Source organism: Pristiophorus japonicus, chromosome 16 (assembly GCF_044704955.1).
Source record: "Pristiophorus japonicus isolate sPriJap1 chromosome 16, sPriJap1.hap1, whole genome shotgun sequence".
NCBI classification, from domain to species: Eukaryota; Metazoa; Chordata; class Chondrichthyes; family Pristiophoridae; genus Pristiophorus; species Pristiophorus japonicus.
Window position 1 is genome coordinate 88,444,716 of NC_091992.1, and position 16,956 is coordinate 88,461,671.

Below are 16,956 nucleotides of genomic sequence, written 5' to 3' on the forward strand. Positions count from 1 at the left end.
TGGTACCTTCAATACGATAAGGGTTCCAATGACGGCCTCAATCAGTTTGGGAAGCCATCAATCCTATAGAATGTGAGGGAGCACTCCCTTTGCTGCCCTGGGGACAGATCGGTGAAGTCAGAAGCCCTACAGAATATGGCATCTGTGACCTGGTGAATGCAGGCTCTTGCAGCGCTCTGGGTGATGTTGGAAATGTCACGGGTGCCTGACTGAAATGCCCCACATGCATAGAAGTTCAGTGCTGTGGTTATCTTCATGGCCACTGACTAGGCAATGTGGGTCTTAGAACATGGCTGAAGGTCCTCCTTTAAAATATCACAGCCGATTGCCTCTTTACTGAAGTGTAGTCTCTTTACACACAACTCCTCTGACATCATCTCAAAAGACAGCCTCTCCCTACATTCTTTGGGGTGGGTAAAAGTTCCTCCTTATCCTGTTCTTTGTTGTTCCCTCCTGTGTCTGATTCTCCGTACCAACAAAGTGTACAAGATTAAGCCAAAGAGTTCAAAAGGCATGTTACTCCTTTTCAAGGTTTCCTCTTTAAATAGTTGTAGTAAATATGGAGAAAAAAATGGAAAAAGTTGTAAAAGTCAAATGAATGGCAACCAAAATTTATTACAAAGTCATATGGGTGTGAACATTTTATAACCATATAAATGTTATCAATATTTTTAAAATTCATATATTTCTGGTACAATTATTTTTAAAAGTCATATAAATGTGAACAAAATATTTTATAAACAGTCATTCAAGTTTTTAAAAAGTGAAATAGAATTGAGTAAACGCAAACCTCTTTCTTGGAGCCCTTCCTGGTAGGTAAAATGCCTGCAAGAGTTTCAAAACCTTCCTTCCAGTCCCCTAATTAAATATCTGGGACATGCAAACAGAATCCCTGCGCCTGCTTGCACAAGACTTAAAAATTCAAAATAATATTAGTTCATAGTAAGTGGGCAATTAGCCCAAATCTTCACCAGCACGTTGGTTTCAATGAAGAGCTGAACAATGAAGCAAAGCCTCTGGGCAATCGTAAATTGACAGACCACAACTGCGGATTTCCACATGTGCCTGCACATGCGCCACATCCCGAACTTGTTGTCAGCTTCAAAGGCAGAATGATGGCAAATTTAAGGCCAATATATATACAGCAAGATAATAGAGGTAAAAGCATTGGCACTATGCAAGATACAATTAGATGCCATAAATTAAAAGCACTTAAAATGGCTGTTTTTCATCCGTGACCACACATATGCTCTTGTTATTGTGGTGGTCATCCTATAGCCTCAACAGTGCATTAGACACCATCACCTTAACTTCAGAAACTTTCTTATACATTAAGGCAGTAAAGAAAATGCCCATTCGGCTCTTTGGTGAAAATTAATTGTGAGTAGGGGAAATGTGGAGAGCTGCTATGCTAAGCTGTGAGTGTATGCATGTGTGTTTAGCTTTCCTCTGTCCAGGGAAATTCCTAGATAAATGTTTTTTAAAAGATGGAGCGGGCAACTTTCACCAAATACTTTAGGCGTTAAAGAGGTAACGTCATGGTCAAGCTACGGTCTTAAGCTGAAACACCAGTTTAACCCGTGTTTAGGGCAAGACACCATTTTGGTAAAGGAGTTGAAGCCATATAAGGAACGGCCACCCGGAGGCTTGTTAAACAGCAGTGCTCATTAAAGAGGCTGCAAGGCATTTTGGTGGCTAATGCTTGTCCTAATGCCCTCTCCTATCAGCGACCAGCTGCTTGGGAGTAAACATGGTGCTGATGTAGATTCCAAGTGCTACTTAAAGGAATACTCACAATTTCATATTCACGGTGCTGGAGCTGTGAAGAGGACCTCTGAAACATGTCGGGAGACTTTCTGGACACTTTGTCATGACTTCATCGACACTCAAGCAACATATATTCCGGAAATTCTCTGAGGACTTCCCGTAAAAAGAGTGAGTGCGGTGCTTCTCCACTTGGAGAAAGGGAATGCTTGGTAATGGAAATCTTGCTCGGGTTCCCCCTAAGTCTAGACAAGGAATGGGAGCACATGGTGAGGCCGGGCAGAGCAGTACCCACAGGAGAGCGAGGTGGTGTCCTTGCCCCCTGCAGGTATATGACATCCCTCCTCCTCTGGACCTCATCCACCAGTACCTTCAATGCTGCATCCATGAACCTGTGCACCCTCTCTCTCCGTCCCCGAGCCATCCTGCAACGTGCAGCAGTATGCCAGCCAGTGCACTCCACACATTCAGTGGAAGTGGGTGCAAGGAGCCCACATATACTGCTGTATGAAAATTGCTTCTAATCAGCACTGCAGGTGTCTGTTTAGCACCTCCAGGCACGTTCAAATTATGGTAATCAGCATGGCCAAATTGAGTGCTAAATTGGGACTTTCAAACAGGCTCGTCTTATTAGCACTGCACCCATTTAGGGCCTGCTTTCACCCTAGGTCAAAAAAAACCCCAGATGGTTTAAAAGGGTGTTAAATGGAAAAAAGCTACCCAGATTCTGAAAGCTTCAGCAACTATTTATTCACTCTGTATTTAATTACTTAACTTATATTGTTGAGTTAAATATTTCTTTCATAGGAAGAGAGAAGTTCATTGCAGAAATGCCTCTAAGGATTCCAATAGATGGGCACTATTAGCTTTGATAAATAATTTATTACAATATTTATGTGCCTGCATTTGGTGCATAAAAAGGGTTCATTATTGAGCGGATCAAATGTTATAGCCTCAGATACATTCCATTTTATCTTGGATTCTGGTAGCCTGCCAAACATGTTCACTTGGACGAGCAGATATGGGATGCTTTAAGCCATTTAGTGCAGAAAAAGGATAATTTCATCTTCAGACATATGATCACCAACATCAAACCAAAATCCTTCAATTCTTTCTAATTCATTCAGTAAAAGCTGCTAGCAGTTCTAATGCGTGATGAATACAAGCAATGACCATTGGCCATGTCATTGGGGTCTGCCATAGCTATTAATTTAGGAACAATTGGAAATCCAGTTTGAAATCCCTGAAAAATGAGAAGACTATTCATTCTACTTTACCAAAGACAGCAGCCATCTAGGAATTAGATTTTGTTTCCATCTACATTTGTCTCAAAGACAACATTGAATATATTTAAATGGTAATTGCTCCTTTGCCTGAACAGTCTTTACTGGTGTATGCCTCAATTTGTAGTACCCTCTATAATGCAACGCCTTAGCGCCATCATCTGGAAGTATGGGTTCAGCCTCCATATGTATGCTGATAATAGATTTATTTTTCTGCATCCTTTCTTGATTCCAAGGCTATTTCTCAACTCAACTGACATTAAGTCTTGAATGGTTGAAAATCCCCCAACTATAGGCAAAACTGAAACTTATTTTTGGCTTCTGTCAGTTCCTTTGTGTCTTGCCTCTTAACCCGAATTCCATTTCAGGCTAAGTCGAATAGTTCGGCAGCTTGATGTATTGGTTGATCTGGGGATTGTTTTTCTTCCCACATCCAAAGCTTCTCCTTTTACCTTGGAAACATTAATTGCCTCCAGTCTGACCACCCTCACTATTGCCGAAACTCTAATCTATGCATTTACAATCTCATTTACAATCAAGTTGTTATGATCTGGAATGCATTGCCTGAAAAGATGATGGAAGCAGATTCAACAGTAATTTTCAAAAGGAAATTAGATATATACATGAAAAGGAAAATTTGCAGGGTCATAGGGAAAGAGCAAGGGAGTGGGACTAATTGGATAGCTTTTTTAAAGACCTGACACAGGGACGATATGTCAAATGGCCTCCTTCTGTACTGTATGATTCGATGTATACAACTAACTTAAGAAATCATGTTTGATTATGCACATAATACTGTCATTACCTTAAGACAATCTGATCATGATAAATATTAGGTCTATATTCATTTTCTAGGCTTACACTCAAGGAGTGGTCACTTGGGGAAGGTTGTGGAGAGCAAGATAGGCGAGGGCATCACTAAGAGGCCATATCCTAGCTGAGAGGATCATAGGTTCTTACAATTTTAGCAGGAAGAATGTCATTTAGCCCACTGCAACTGTGCTGGTGAAGGTGAGCGGCACTGGTTGCTGTCTACTCTTCCAACCCTCACTAGATAATTATAGCAACCTTCCCACTGCATGGCTGAAAGCAGTTAACTCAGCATCTAACGTGCCAATCTCCTTATCTATCTAGCTCAGCTATTCACTGGATAAATAATGGAGTTATCAAGCGAGCTTATTTATATAGCTCAGCAACAGTAATGATTATTGTATTTGCGAATAAAAGATTAAAAGTAAAATGAGAACAAAATAATTGGCTTACATATCATTTTAACTTTTAATATACTTCTGATTATATAAAAGACTTGCATTTGCATAGCACCTTTCACAACCATCGGATATCTCAAAGTGCTTTACAGCTAATGAAATACTTTTGGAGTGTAGTCACTCTTGTAAAGGCAGACTTATCTTTGTTTTTTTTCTACATTTTTATCATTACTAAAGAAATTAAGACATGACCAATCTCAAGAAGTTGATGCTTTCTTTATTACTAACACATAACTTACAAGTCTAACATAATATACAAAAATAAGTTACAAAGAAATGCACATTCTGTGAATTTCTTCTGTGAACTCTTCAAGCTTGCAATTACTCTTCAGCTTGCACTACCTTCTGTAAAACAAACTTTTTTTTTAATTTAAGAAACAAAATCCAGTTAATAAACTATATTAAAAATGTTTGTATTCTTGTATGGATATTACTTCAATTTCTGGAAAAGCACTATTTACAACTGCGGGTGTATTTACAGTACAAAACAATTTCTGCTGCACAGTAATGCTAAATTAGCAGTATAAATTCAGTGTCAGAGGCCAACCTGATACCAGAGTGAGACTCCCTAAAAGAGGTAGACTCACACAACTTCAGTTTGAAACCACATAGTTTAAATCTAGTGCATTGTCAAATCTTGTTTACAAAATGCTCAAAATCCCACTTAAATGTTTATGGAGTGGGGATTTTGCCCTACCCACTTTCTAAACTTTTAAATTTTGAACTTTTAGATGAAAAGGCTCTGCCCTTGCCAGTGTCCAGGCATGCCAACAGTTCGCCCCTGGACAATACTGTTACAGTTACAGTCAGGCAGAAGCCAGGCAATTTAAATGCAGTTCTGCCTAGCTGGAACCTAAGCTGAAGCTACCAGCTGATTAATATCCACAATTAGGATCAATTGATCTGCATCAGAATTGTGGGCTTCAGATTACCTTGTGTGACAATATAGGTAACCACATTTAAAACAACACGTTTACCTTGATATCACGGCTTTTAGCCCGGAGTTTGTTGACCTGGGATTCCGCGATGTCAGCGCGTTCCTCAGCCTCCTCAAGTTCGTGTTGTACCTTTCTGAACTTGGATAGATGAACGTTAGCCTGTTCCTCCTGGAATTATGTGAAAAACAGTGAAGATTATGCATAAATATTCAAATGCAACATTAAATTCTTGAAATGGACACTGCACTGAAACGTTTCCAGCGGACATAACTGAACATCAAATTATTTCAAATAAATACCATCACTTACAGACTCCTCGGATTGCCTTTTGTAGGCTTTAACCTTCAGTTGTAATTTGTCAACCAAATCCTGCAGTCTCAGGAGATTCTTCCTATCTTCATCAGACTGTTAAAAATAGAAGAAAAGAACACGTAACTCTAGTCCGTATCTAGTACCTTGTAAGCAAAAATACAAAATGTCAACAATTGATGATACCTTTTTACTGTACTGTATTTAAAATGTCATTTGAAATTTGAATTCCATACCTGATAGGAAAGCTCCTTGACCCGTCTTTCAAATTTGCGAGCACCTTTGACAGCATCTGCACTACGCTTCTGCTCAGCTTCAAATTCACTTTCCAGTTCACGTACCTAAGGTAGGAGAATATAAACAGTCATATTTTCAAGCAAAGTCAATGCTGCTAATTTTTGTATTTCTATTTAGGCAAGTGATTCATGGTTCAGTATTATCACATACCCGGGCTTCCAGTTTCTGGATCTGTTTCTTTCCTCCTTTCAGGGCCAGCTGCTCAGCCTCATCCAGACGGTGTTGCAGGTCCTTCACCGTTTGATCAAGGTTTTTCTTCATTCTCTCAAGATGGGCACTTGTATCCTGCTCCTTCTTCAACTCTTCTGCCATCATAGCAGCCTTATCATAATTAAGCGTGATATATTCAATTATATAAATTGGTAAGCAATAGCTAAGTGTTATTGGCAACTTTGAATATAAAACTTACATCTGTGATTGACTTCTTTGCCTTCTCGTCAGCATTCCGTGCCTCCTGAATGGCATCCTCGACTTCAGACTGAAGGTGGGAGATATCAGATTCAAGCTTCTTTTTGGTATTGATGAGATTGGTATTCTATTAAAAATGAAACAATGATTCTCGGTTATATGAGCAAAGTATCAATCATTTATTGGGGCATAACACTTCTGGACGACGTTGTTCAAATCTGCCAGCAGCAAATTACCTGAGAATGAAGAAGTTGCACACGTTCACTGGCATCGATAAGTTCTTGTTCAGCCAGCTTGCGAGCTCTTTCTGTCTGTTCCAGAGATGCTCTCAGTTCTTCTATTTCAGCCTGCTGGAGGTTGCTTCTGCGTTCAGACATAGCCAGTTGCTCTTTCAGGTCTTCATTGCTCCTCAAAATTTCATCTATCTGTATCTGTGCATCCTTAAGAGTGTAAAGAGAGTTTTTTGTTAAATTGCAATTGCTTCCACCTTGTGAGACCACTAGTTAATTCTTCAAATAATGATTTAACACCTATGGAGGACATTTAATAAAATTTTAATATTTATTTCAAGTATATGAAGGAATATAGCGGACAACTACATTATGTTGCCCATACCTTAAGTTGAGCCTGTATGTTCCTGAGATGCTTCAGGGCTTCTGTAGCCTGGCGGTTTGCATGACTCAATTGAATCTCCATTTCGTTCAGATCGCCTTCCATTTTCTTTTTGAGTCTCAGAGCATCATTCCGACTTCTGACCTCTGCCTCCAAAGAAGTCTGCAGAGTGTCCACAATTCTCTGATTGTTCCTCTTAATTTGTTCAATTTCTTCATCTTTCTCAGCAATTTTTCTGTCAATTTCTGATTTTATTTGATTTAATTCGAGCTGGATACGAAGAAACTTGCTTTCTTCATGTTCAAGGGTTGCCTATATTGGGAAAAAAAATATGCTTTTGTTTTAAGCAAAAGTCTTGGATGCTGTGTGTTTAACTCACTTTCAAAATTGTTAGAAACGGTATAATCATAACCATTATTTTAACGTACCTCTGCTTCTTCTAAAGCACTCTGGATTTCACTCTTTTCTGCCTCAGCTAGTTTCTTAGCCTTTTCCAATTCATGCAGTGCCTTACCACTTTCTCCAAGTTGTTCAGTCAAATCGGAGATCTCCTCTGTTTAAAGATACATTCGACAGTGAAGCCACTTTTGCTACAAAAACAACAATTTGCATTTTATAGTGCCCTTAAGGTAGTAAAATGTTCTAAGTACCTTCATAGGAACATTTGTCACACAAACTTTGACACCCAGCCATATAAGGAGATATCAGGACAAATGATGAGAAGCTTGCTCAAAAAGGTACGTTTTAAGCAGTGTCTTAAAGGAGAGGGGACAGAGGTTTAGGGGTGGAATTACAGAGCTTAGGGCCTAGGCAGCTGGAGGCGCAGCGGCCACCAATGGTGAAATGATTAAAATCAGGGATACGCAAGAGGCCAGAGCACACAAAACTAAAAGAATGCTATAAGTTTGAAAAATAACACACGTTGAAGATTCTTGTTCTCTCGTTTAAGTGTTTCAAGTTGGTCCAATGATTCCTCATAAGCATTCTTCATTTTGAAGAGTTCAGTACTTAAAGAACGAGATTCCTTCTGAGATGCCTCCAATTCAGACTGGCATTCCTCATACTTCTGCTTCCAGTCTGCCAGAATCTGTCAGCACACAAGAGCCAAAAGGCTGTCATTGATCCAGGGGTGAAAAGAATCATTTTTTTAACACTCCTACTCGGATTTAGAGATCTGATTTATACCTTATCAAAGTTCTTCTGTTTCTTATCAAGAATGGCTGCAGCAGCATTAGCTCTCTCAACATCGATCATTAGATCTTCAACTTCATTTTGCAATCTCTGTTTGGTCTTTTCCAGTGAGGCACATTTGGAATTCACTGCCTCGATTTGATCCTCAGCCTCTTGGAGTCGCTGGGCAAGTTTTTTCCTGGAAAATAATAATACAAAAGTATGCAAATTTGAAATATGGCAAAATTGTGGAGAAATAATGGATAAATACATGTAATCAAAAAACAAAAGCACTGGCTTTCATTTCCAGTGGAATAGTAATTGAAAAGCAGAGCGATGATAAACTTGTATAGAACCTTGATTAGGCCACACTTGAGTACTGTGCAAAGTTCTAGTCTCCATATTATTAAACTATTTAGAGGCACTGGAGAAGATGGAAAAAAGATTTACAAGGGTAATACCAGAACTGAGAGGTTATAACTATCAGGAAAGATTAAGCAGGCTGGAGCTCTTTTCTCTAGAAATAAGGCCAAGGACAGACCTAATAGAGGTCTTTAAAATTATGAAGACGTTTGATAGGCTAGACGTAGATAAGATGTTTTCACGTGGGAAGTCCATAAGGAGCCATAAATATAAGATAACCAACAATAAATCTAATAGGAAAATCAGGAGAACCTTCTTTAGCCAGTGAGTACTTAGAATGTGGAGCTCACTACCACTGGGAGTAGTTGAGGCAAATGACATAGAAGCTAGATAAATACTTGAGGGAGAAAGGAATTGAAGGAGATGCAGATAGGGTTAGATAAGATAGGGTGGTAGGAGTCTCGAGTGGAACACAAAAACACCAGCATAGATCAGTTGGGCTGAATAGACTGCTTTTGTATTGTAAATTCTATGTGAAGAAATGAATGTGGCGATCAGAACGCACTTAGCATCTTCCAATTCCTCTGTACGCTGGATTGCATCAGTTTCGTATTTCGTTCGCCACTGAGCAACTTCACTGTTGGCCTTGGACATGCCACGCTGGAGCTCAGTCTTTGCCTCCTGTTCCTCTTCATATTGCTCACGGAGCAAATCACAGTCATGGCGGGAAGATTGAAGAGCATGTGCCAAGGCATTCTTAGCCTTTAAACAAGATACAGATAAGAGAAAATGATGTGTAAATATTAAAATGATCTTAGAATTTACAAATGGTATTTAAGAATTACCATAACTCGAACTGGAAAATGAATGCAGTGCAATCCATCCAACGTAATATATTAACACTAATGCAAAAGTCAATGTAGTCAGATAATGCACACTGCATTACTATGCATCCCTATTTTTATCAAGATTCTTGCTTGTTAATCAGCTGAACAGAACAATATAGGCCAAAGCTTTCTGCACAAAACCTGGGACATTTTTAAGCAGTTCACTACTTCAGTTCGTGAGCATCACACTCAGATTGCCTGCAAAGGTAAATACCTTCATTTCTTCTTCCAGTTGTCTCTTTAACTCTTCAGTCTGTTGAGTGAATGCTTGCTTTCCTCTTGTTAGTTGAGAAATCAGTGAATCCTTCTCTTCCAGTTGGCGTGCAAATTCACCTAGAAATAAATTAAGGATTGACTGCAACTTAGATTTTAAAAACGTGGCACAAAAGCCAACATGAAACTGTTAGAAATTCTAATGTCATGCCAACTATTACCATTTTCAGTTTGCAGACGAGCTTTCTGGGTTGACAGATCATTAACCATGCGTATGTGCTCATCATTCTTCGACCTAGTTTCACTAAGTTGGTCCTCTAGGGCACGACAAAGCTTCTCAAAATTAGCCTTTAAGGAAACAGTCATGACAGGTTAACTTATTAAAGTAAAGAACTTGATAATTTCTTAATGCAACCAACATTAAAAAGGTTTTCAGAACTTGCCTTAGATTTAGATACAGATTCCATGTTACTGGCGACGTCATCAATTTCCATCTTCAACTCACTCTTCTCCTTCTCTAGTTTCTGTTTCACACGTTGCAGGTTATCGATTTGTTCCCCAAGTTCTGCAACACTATCAGCCTGCTTCTTACGAAGAGCAGCAGCTGTGGCTTCATGCTGCAGGGTAGATTCTTCCAGATCGCGGCGCATTTTCTGAAATTCTGTTTCACGTTTCTTGTTCATTTCAATCTGTACTGCAGTTGCACCTCCAGCTTCTTCTAGTCGCTCACTGATCTCTTCAAGTTCCCGAGCAAGATCAGCTCTCTGTTTCTCAGCCTTAGCACGAGAGGCACGTTCAGCTTCAATTTCTTCCTCAAGCTCCTCAATGCGAGCCTAAAATATATATTTACATACCTTTACCTTTGCAATCTGCATTATGTAATTGTGCATGACACATACATTGCTCAAAATCCTCTAAACTTTGTTTTTATATTGTGACTTGCCTGAAGCTCTTTGATTTTCTTTTGCAGCTGAATGCCAAGGACCTGCTCATCCTCAATCTTGCTTAAAAGGTGGCTAATTTCAAACTCCTTTCTGAAATACAAATAGATTCATTTAAATAAATGCGGGCAGAAAAATGATACAGTGCAGCAGTTCAAAGCAACAATATTAATTATTCTCACTTTTTCAGCTTCTCGTCGATTTGCTGCTTGTCGTTTTCCAAATCCATTATTGATTCTTGAGATAGTTTCAGATCACCTTCAAGTTTTCTCTTGGCCCTTTCAAGATCCATGCGAAGCTTCTTCTCTTGTTCCAGAGACCCTTCAAGCTGATATGCATAGATTAAAAGCAAGTGCACATATTCAAAGTGAGTTCAGGAAGAAAGTTTTAGGATAGAATGATATTTCATTTTAATGGACACTTACATCATCAACTTGCTGTTCCAGCTTTGCCTTGGCTTTGGTCAATGTGTTGACTTTGTCTTCCTCAGCCTGTAAATCATCCAAAGTCTGCTGGTGGGCCTCTTGTAGGGCTTTCTTTTCCTTGGTTAACTTGATAATGCTTTCATCAAGGCTGGCCATTTCTTCCGTAAGATTCTTGACCTGTTTGCACAAAAGAATATGTAAAATTCACATTTACGCTGTGTAGCATTACTCAGATGAGTGAATTATTTTTTCACAGGAGCAGGAAAATGCCTTATGCATTTTGCCATTTTATAAAAATGTCATTATTATCACTATATATTCTGAAACATTAAAATAATATGGCACTAAGTGTTATTGCATGATCAGTTTACTTGCCTGTGGGATCTGCAAATAATTATTTTAAATCTATGCCTGATGATACCTTGTTTTCTGTAGCATGTTTCTCCTTTTCAACTTTGGCTAATGTGAGCTCCAGGTCATCAATATCTTTCTTCAGTTCTGAGCACTCATCTTCCAATTTTCTCTTTTTGGCCGTGAGCTCAGCATTTGTTTCTTCTTCATCCTCTAGCCTTTCATTTGATTCTTTAAGTTTAGCCTCGAGCTGAATTTTGTTTTTAATGAGCCCCTCGCATCTTTCTTCAGCATCTGCCAGAGTTTCGCTTTCCTGACAGACAAAATATGCATTCTTACTGCGTTTCAAAAACAAGAATAAATGTAAAAGAATCCTGATAAATGTAAATTTCACCGTACCAAAACTGAAGCAAAATGTCACTAATTTATGAAAGACCTTGAAATAGGAATAATGTTTCAGATAAAGTTAATTATGCCAATGATTTATGGCATAATTATTCTCTGATTTCCAATCCTTATTATTGGATTATTTGGAGCATTTTTTATTGACTCATCATAACCAGTGATATTAAAGTAAAATTATGGACCAATACCTAAGCTTCACCTCTGAGGTTTAAGTTCCATACCACCCAGACTATTGGAATGAAATGACCTTCATGCTACCATCTTTATGGGTTCTATGTGAAATGTGTTTGGCAGTTTCAACCATTCCTATTGGCCACAAGTCTCAGCAAATAAATAACCATAATTTGGCATAAACTGGCAACTTCTTTCAAAGAAGTTATAAGGATGGCTGGTGTGAGAAGTGAAACATACTTCTCAAGTTAGCTTCAAGGCAAATGGTTGGAGCAGAGTAAAAGGGATTATTCATTGATGCTTGCAATGTGTGTCAATAATGGGCAAAATTATTTGATATCCTTCTTAATGAGCGCAAAGTTTCAATGAAAAACAGTGGAGGTTTAATTGCTCGTTAAATTCAACAAGTAAAGGTGAACTCTTTAACTAACAGTGTCTGCGCTGAATTATTTTATCAAACAACCCGTTCCATGACTTATATAAAAGTATGTGCAATAATTTATCTAACAAAGCATACCGACTGTACTTGAATAAGCAGGTCATTCTTTTCCTGTACCAGAGTCACCATTTTCTCCTCCAATTCCTTCCTTCGTGCTTCAGATTTGGCTAGCAACTCCTTAGTTTTTTCAAACTCCTCTTTCATATTCTGCATTTCCTTTTCAGATTCGGCGCTCTTTAGAAGAGGTTTGATCTTGAAGAACAGTTTCATCCATGGCCAATGCTTGACGTTCATGAATGAACGGAAATTGTACTGCAGGGTAAAGACGGCCTCCCTGGAGGAAACAGTTGCAAAGAGAATTGTACAAACAATATCAACACATACCTTTCTTCATTTTCTATTGCTTAAAACGAAGCATACTAGGGTATATGCAAGTTCATTTTACCTTCTCTCCATCATCATCTTGAATTCAACTCTCATGAGAAATCCGCGGCAGACGGCTTGTGTGCGGGTAACAAGTTCTGCCAACTTGTCGTCTCTCAACTCCTCAAGATAACCCAGCAGACCAGCTTTGAAAAACACCTTTAATGGAATTAATAGCTTCAGATGGTAACAAAGTCTCATCGCCGCACTATAAAATGACAGACATAATTATAAAATAGCATCTTACCTTAGTATGACCAAACTTATACTGGGTACGATCAAGTTCGATGGAAGCCAAGAGTTTTTCAGATGCCTTCCTGCTGTCGATGAACTGTCCTTCAGGAATTGCACTTGCATTCAGAATCCTGTATCTGTTCAGTTTAATGTTTGAGAAATTTTTTAAAAAGTAAAACTTTATGCTAATTTTCATTCAAGTATAGTCCATTTACATAACTCCTTACCTTTGCTTAAAGTCACCATATAGAATCCTGCTTGGAAATCCCTTTCTACAGATTCTAATTCCTTCAAGCACACCATTGCATCTGAGCTGGTGCATGACTAGGTGATTATCCATGGTACCTAGGATATGAAATGAATGATGAAGAATAATTCACACATTTTATTTTTTGTTTTGTTTTAGTTCTAAAAAATCAAATTGATTGGATATTCATTAATGAGTAAAAAACGATCCGGGAAAATGAAAGGAAATGCTGAATTTTATTATAAAATGTGTTTTACTTGAATTACCTGGAGTCTTTGTCTCATTGGGAATTAAACAACGCACGAAATGTGGATGAGTGCTCCTCAAGTTAGTCATCAGTTTGTTCAGATTTTCCTGTAGAAGACAACATATCTTAATTATTTTACTAGCATTTCCATGACGCGGATACAATGTTGTTATAAATTTGTAATGCCATTCTAATCAATGGTTAATCAGTCTGAGCTTGAATCTTTTTTTTGATTGTAATGAACACTGTACCCAGCCTGGGAAAGTTATAGAAGGTTCCCAAGAGTGAAGCTCCATTCTACTTTTCAATTACAGTTGCAAAACACTGAGAATCTGTGTACGTTTTCACCCATAACTAAAACTTGCAGTCCTGATATATTAAAAAAACATACCCTAAACAGAGCAGACACAGTCTGGAAAGATGAACCCTTCTTTTTGCCTCCCTTCTTGCCAGCAGTTTCAGCTGCAAAGAATATTTTCAGCAATTAGTAATTGAAAAATGGACAAATACTAGCGGTTTGTCAAAATATTTTCTAAATTAATAAAATGGTTATGAGTAGATCAAACCATACCTTCCGCGCTATGACCACTGTAAAGTGTTTGCAAGAGTTTCAGGGAAGCCTTCTGGTAGAGCCCAATAACAGTTTCATTCAGTGGGTCCTTATTCTTGTCCAGCCAACCAGTGATATTATAATCCACAATGCCAGCATAGTGGATCAAGGCAAAGTGAGCCTCAGCCTTTCCCTTGACAGGCTTAGGTTTCTGGAAGTTGCTTGTCTTTCCAAGATGTTGGTCATATAATTTATTCTTGAAAGTAGTATCTGAAGCCTTGGGAAACATGCACTCCTCTTCCAGAATGGAGAAGATCCCCAAGGGCTATTAATTAAAATATGCATTTATTGGAGGAAAGTGTATCGGACTTTCATTCAATTATAAACATATATGACAGTTACAAACATATTATGTGCCCATTCTTAGCATAAATTCTTATATATAACACATTTTGATTCCTTACTTTTTCAATGAGTTCAATGCAAGCAGCCAGATCCATACCAAAGTCAATGAATTCCCATTCAATTCCTTCCTTCTTGTACTCTTCTTGTTCCAGAACGAACATGTGGTGGTTGAAGAATTGCTGCAGTTTCTCGTTAGTGAAGTTGATACATAACTGTTCCAAGCTGTTGTACTGAATATATAGAGCAATTTAAAGTGTCATTTAATCATTGGATCATTGGATTGTTCATGTTGTTAAACTAAATTTATAGAGAAGGTAAACACCATCTGTATCTACATTATTTTTTTTATATCTGTGAGTAAGTCCTGTCCATTTTTCCCATTTCAAATTCATATATCCACACTTAAATGGAAATTGGCCACGTAAGTTTAACACTCTGAAATGACACTCTGCCCCAGTAGAGGTGCTGCAGTGCCACCACTGGTAAGATGGTGCAATTATTGGGCTTGAGGTTCCATTATAATTGTGAACAGACACATTTATAATGGATATATAAATAACAACAGAATGCAGACTGAATTACATGTGGGCAGCAGGTCCAATTATTCCTTGCCATCTAACCTTGCTTTATCTGAAGTCTGCTCTTGGTTTTGACAAAGATTGAGTCGTAATATATTAAAAATAGTACGTCTGCTGCACAATCTGTCAATGTTTTACATTATAAATTCCTATTTCCACTTTTATAATGAAAACTGCCTATGTAACCTTGGCATCATGTAAATTTTTAAAAACTTGCATTTATATAGCACCTTTCATGGCCTCAGGATGTTACAAAGTACTTTACAGCATATTTAGTACTTTTGAATGTAGTTGCTGTTGAAATGTAGGCAACAAGGCAAACAATTTCTACACTGCAAGGTCCCACAAATAACAATGATCAGATAATCTGTTTTAGTGATGTTGGATGAGGGATAATTATTGGCCGGGACACCAGGAAAATTCCCCAGCTCTTCTTTAAAAAGTGAACTGGGATCTTTTATATCCACCTGAGTGAACATCTCATCTGAAAGACAGCACCTCTGACCACACAGCGGAGGCTCCCTCAGTTCTGTACTGAAGTGTCAGCCTAGATTTTTGTGCTCAATGTCTCTGGAATGGGTCTTGAACCCACAACCTTCTGACTCAGAGGTGCGTGCTGCCACTGAGCCATGACTAACACCAATTACTCTCTTGTACGAAGTGGAGAAACTAAAATGGCACTAGTGGCAGGAGGATGTAATTACAGCATGGTAAGCTTACACAGGCAGTTTTCATTATAAATGTAAACATAGAAATTTATGATGAAAATATAAAAGTAAGAACAGATGTATTACTTTAAACTGAGGACTAAGTTGCATTAGGGTACTCTGATCCAATTACCCCCACCCTCTAACCTTGTTACTTGAAGAATACACTAGGTCTTGACTCCCCATCTACAAAAGATCAAATAGTATCATCAAAATAGATTTAGGTTAGATATTCCTAAAAGTAATGTTTTGTCTCTCACATCAAAAATTTCAAAGCCAGCAATGTCCAGCACACCAATAAAATACTGCCTGGGCTGTTTTGTGTCCAATTGTTGATTGATACGTATCACCATCCACAAGAACATTTTTTCATAGACTGATTTTGCAAGGGCACCAACAGCGTTGTTTACCTACCAAGACAAAGTGTGTATCAGTGAGAGAATGTGCATCCATGGTTTCAGTTAAATCTTAATAACCAATTTTACAAGAATCTCTCTTTAGAATCAGAGGTGAATGCATTACCTGCTGTACCGTTTGGCCTTTCGTCACGTATTCATTGCCGACCTTTACTCGTGGGTAACACAAAGCTTTGAGCAAATCAGCAGAGTTGAGGCCCATCAAGTAAGCAGTCTTGTCAGCAACTAAAAGGAGAAAAATAGCTCAATCATAGATTCATAGAATTATACAGCACAGAAGAAGGCCATTCTGCCCATCATGCTTGTGCCGGCTATTTTAAAGAGCTATCCAATTAGTCCCACTGACCTGCCCTTTCACCATGGCCTGGCGAATTTTTCCCTTTCCCATATCTATGCAATTCTTCTTCCATCACCTTTCAGACAGTGCATTCCAGATCATAAAATTTGCTATGTAAAAAGCAGTTCTCATCTCAACTCTGGTTCTTTTGCCAATTACCTTAAATCTGTGTCCTTTGGTTACTGAGCCTTCATGATTTTGACCACCTCTATCAAATCTCCCCTTAACATTCTCTGCTCTAAGGAGAAGAAAAAAAACATTTCTCTAGACTCTCCACATAACTGAAGTCCCGCATCCCTGGAACTATCCTAGTAAATCTCCTTCGCATCCACTCGAAGGCCTTAACATCCATCCTAAAATGTGGTGCCCAGAATTGGACACAGTATTCCAGCTGGGGGCTAACCAGTGATTTATAAAAGGTTTAGCATAACGGCCTTGCTTATTTATTTTATGGCTCTGTTTATAAAGCTAAGGATCTCGTATGCATTTTCAACAGATTTCTCAACTTGTCCTGCCACCTTCAAAGATTTGCGTACATACATCTCCAGATCACTCTGTTGCTGCGTCC

At 38.5% G+C, this 16,956-nt stretch overlaps 1 protein-coding gene across 1 annotated transcript in view; it reads right to left on the reverse strand.

Moving 5' to 3' along the window:
• Positions 1-4,515: 4,515 nt before the first annotated feature.
• Positions 4,516-16,956, reverse strand: part of LOC139226206 (uncharacterized) — a 75,726-nt gene continuing 63,285 nt past the window's right edge. Inside the window, exons 54-82 of the mRNA XM_070856836.1 lie at positions 16,158-16,276; positions 15,896-16,045; positions 14,410-14,580; positions 13,967-14,270; positions 13,787-13,857; positions 13,415-13,502; positions 13,129-13,246; positions 12,915-13,038; positions 12,690-12,826; positions 12,323-12,578; positions 11,300-11,542; positions 10,879-11,055; positions 10,636-10,781; positions 10,456-10,546; positions 9,956-10,345; positions 9,734-9,860; positions 9,514-9,632; positions 8,978-9,174; positions 8,065-8,248; positions 7,801-7,966; positions 7,308-7,432; positions 6,883-7,191; positions 6,504-6,707; positions 6,269-6,394; positions 6,010-6,180; positions 5,799-5,903; positions 5,563-5,658; positions 5,293-5,421; positions 4,516-4,660 (exon numbers count right to left, since the gene is read on the reverse strand). Coding sequence (XP_070712937.1) covers positions 4,637-4,660; positions 5,293-5,421; positions 5,563-5,658; positions 5,799-5,903; positions 6,010-6,180; positions 6,269-6,394; positions 6,504-6,707; positions 6,883-7,191; positions 7,308-7,432; positions 7,801-7,966; positions 8,065-8,248; positions 8,978-9,174; positions 9,514-9,632; positions 9,734-9,860; positions 9,956-10,345; positions 10,456-10,546; positions 10,636-10,781; positions 10,879-11,055; positions 11,300-11,542; positions 12,323-12,578; positions 12,690-12,826; positions 12,915-13,038; positions 13,129-13,246; positions 13,415-13,502; positions 13,787-13,857; positions 13,967-14,270; positions 14,410-14,580; positions 15,896-16,045; positions 16,158-16,276 — 4,667 coding nt within the window. The 3' untranslated portion in view covers positions 4,516-4,636. The remainder of the gene's footprint in view (positions 4,661-5,292; positions 5,422-5,562; positions 5,659-5,798; positions 5,904-6,009; positions 6,181-6,268; positions 6,395-6,503; positions 6,708-6,882; positions 7,192-7,307; positions 7,433-7,800; positions 7,967-8,064; positions 8,249-8,977; positions 9,175-9,513; positions 9,633-9,733; positions 9,861-9,955; positions 10,346-10,455; positions 10,547-10,635; positions 10,782-10,878; positions 11,056-11,299; positions 11,543-12,322; positions 12,579-12,689; positions 12,827-12,914; positions 13,039-13,128; positions 13,247-13,414; positions 13,503-13,786; positions 13,858-13,966; positions 14,271-14,409; positions 14,581-15,895; positions 16,046-16,157; positions 16,277-16,956) is intronic.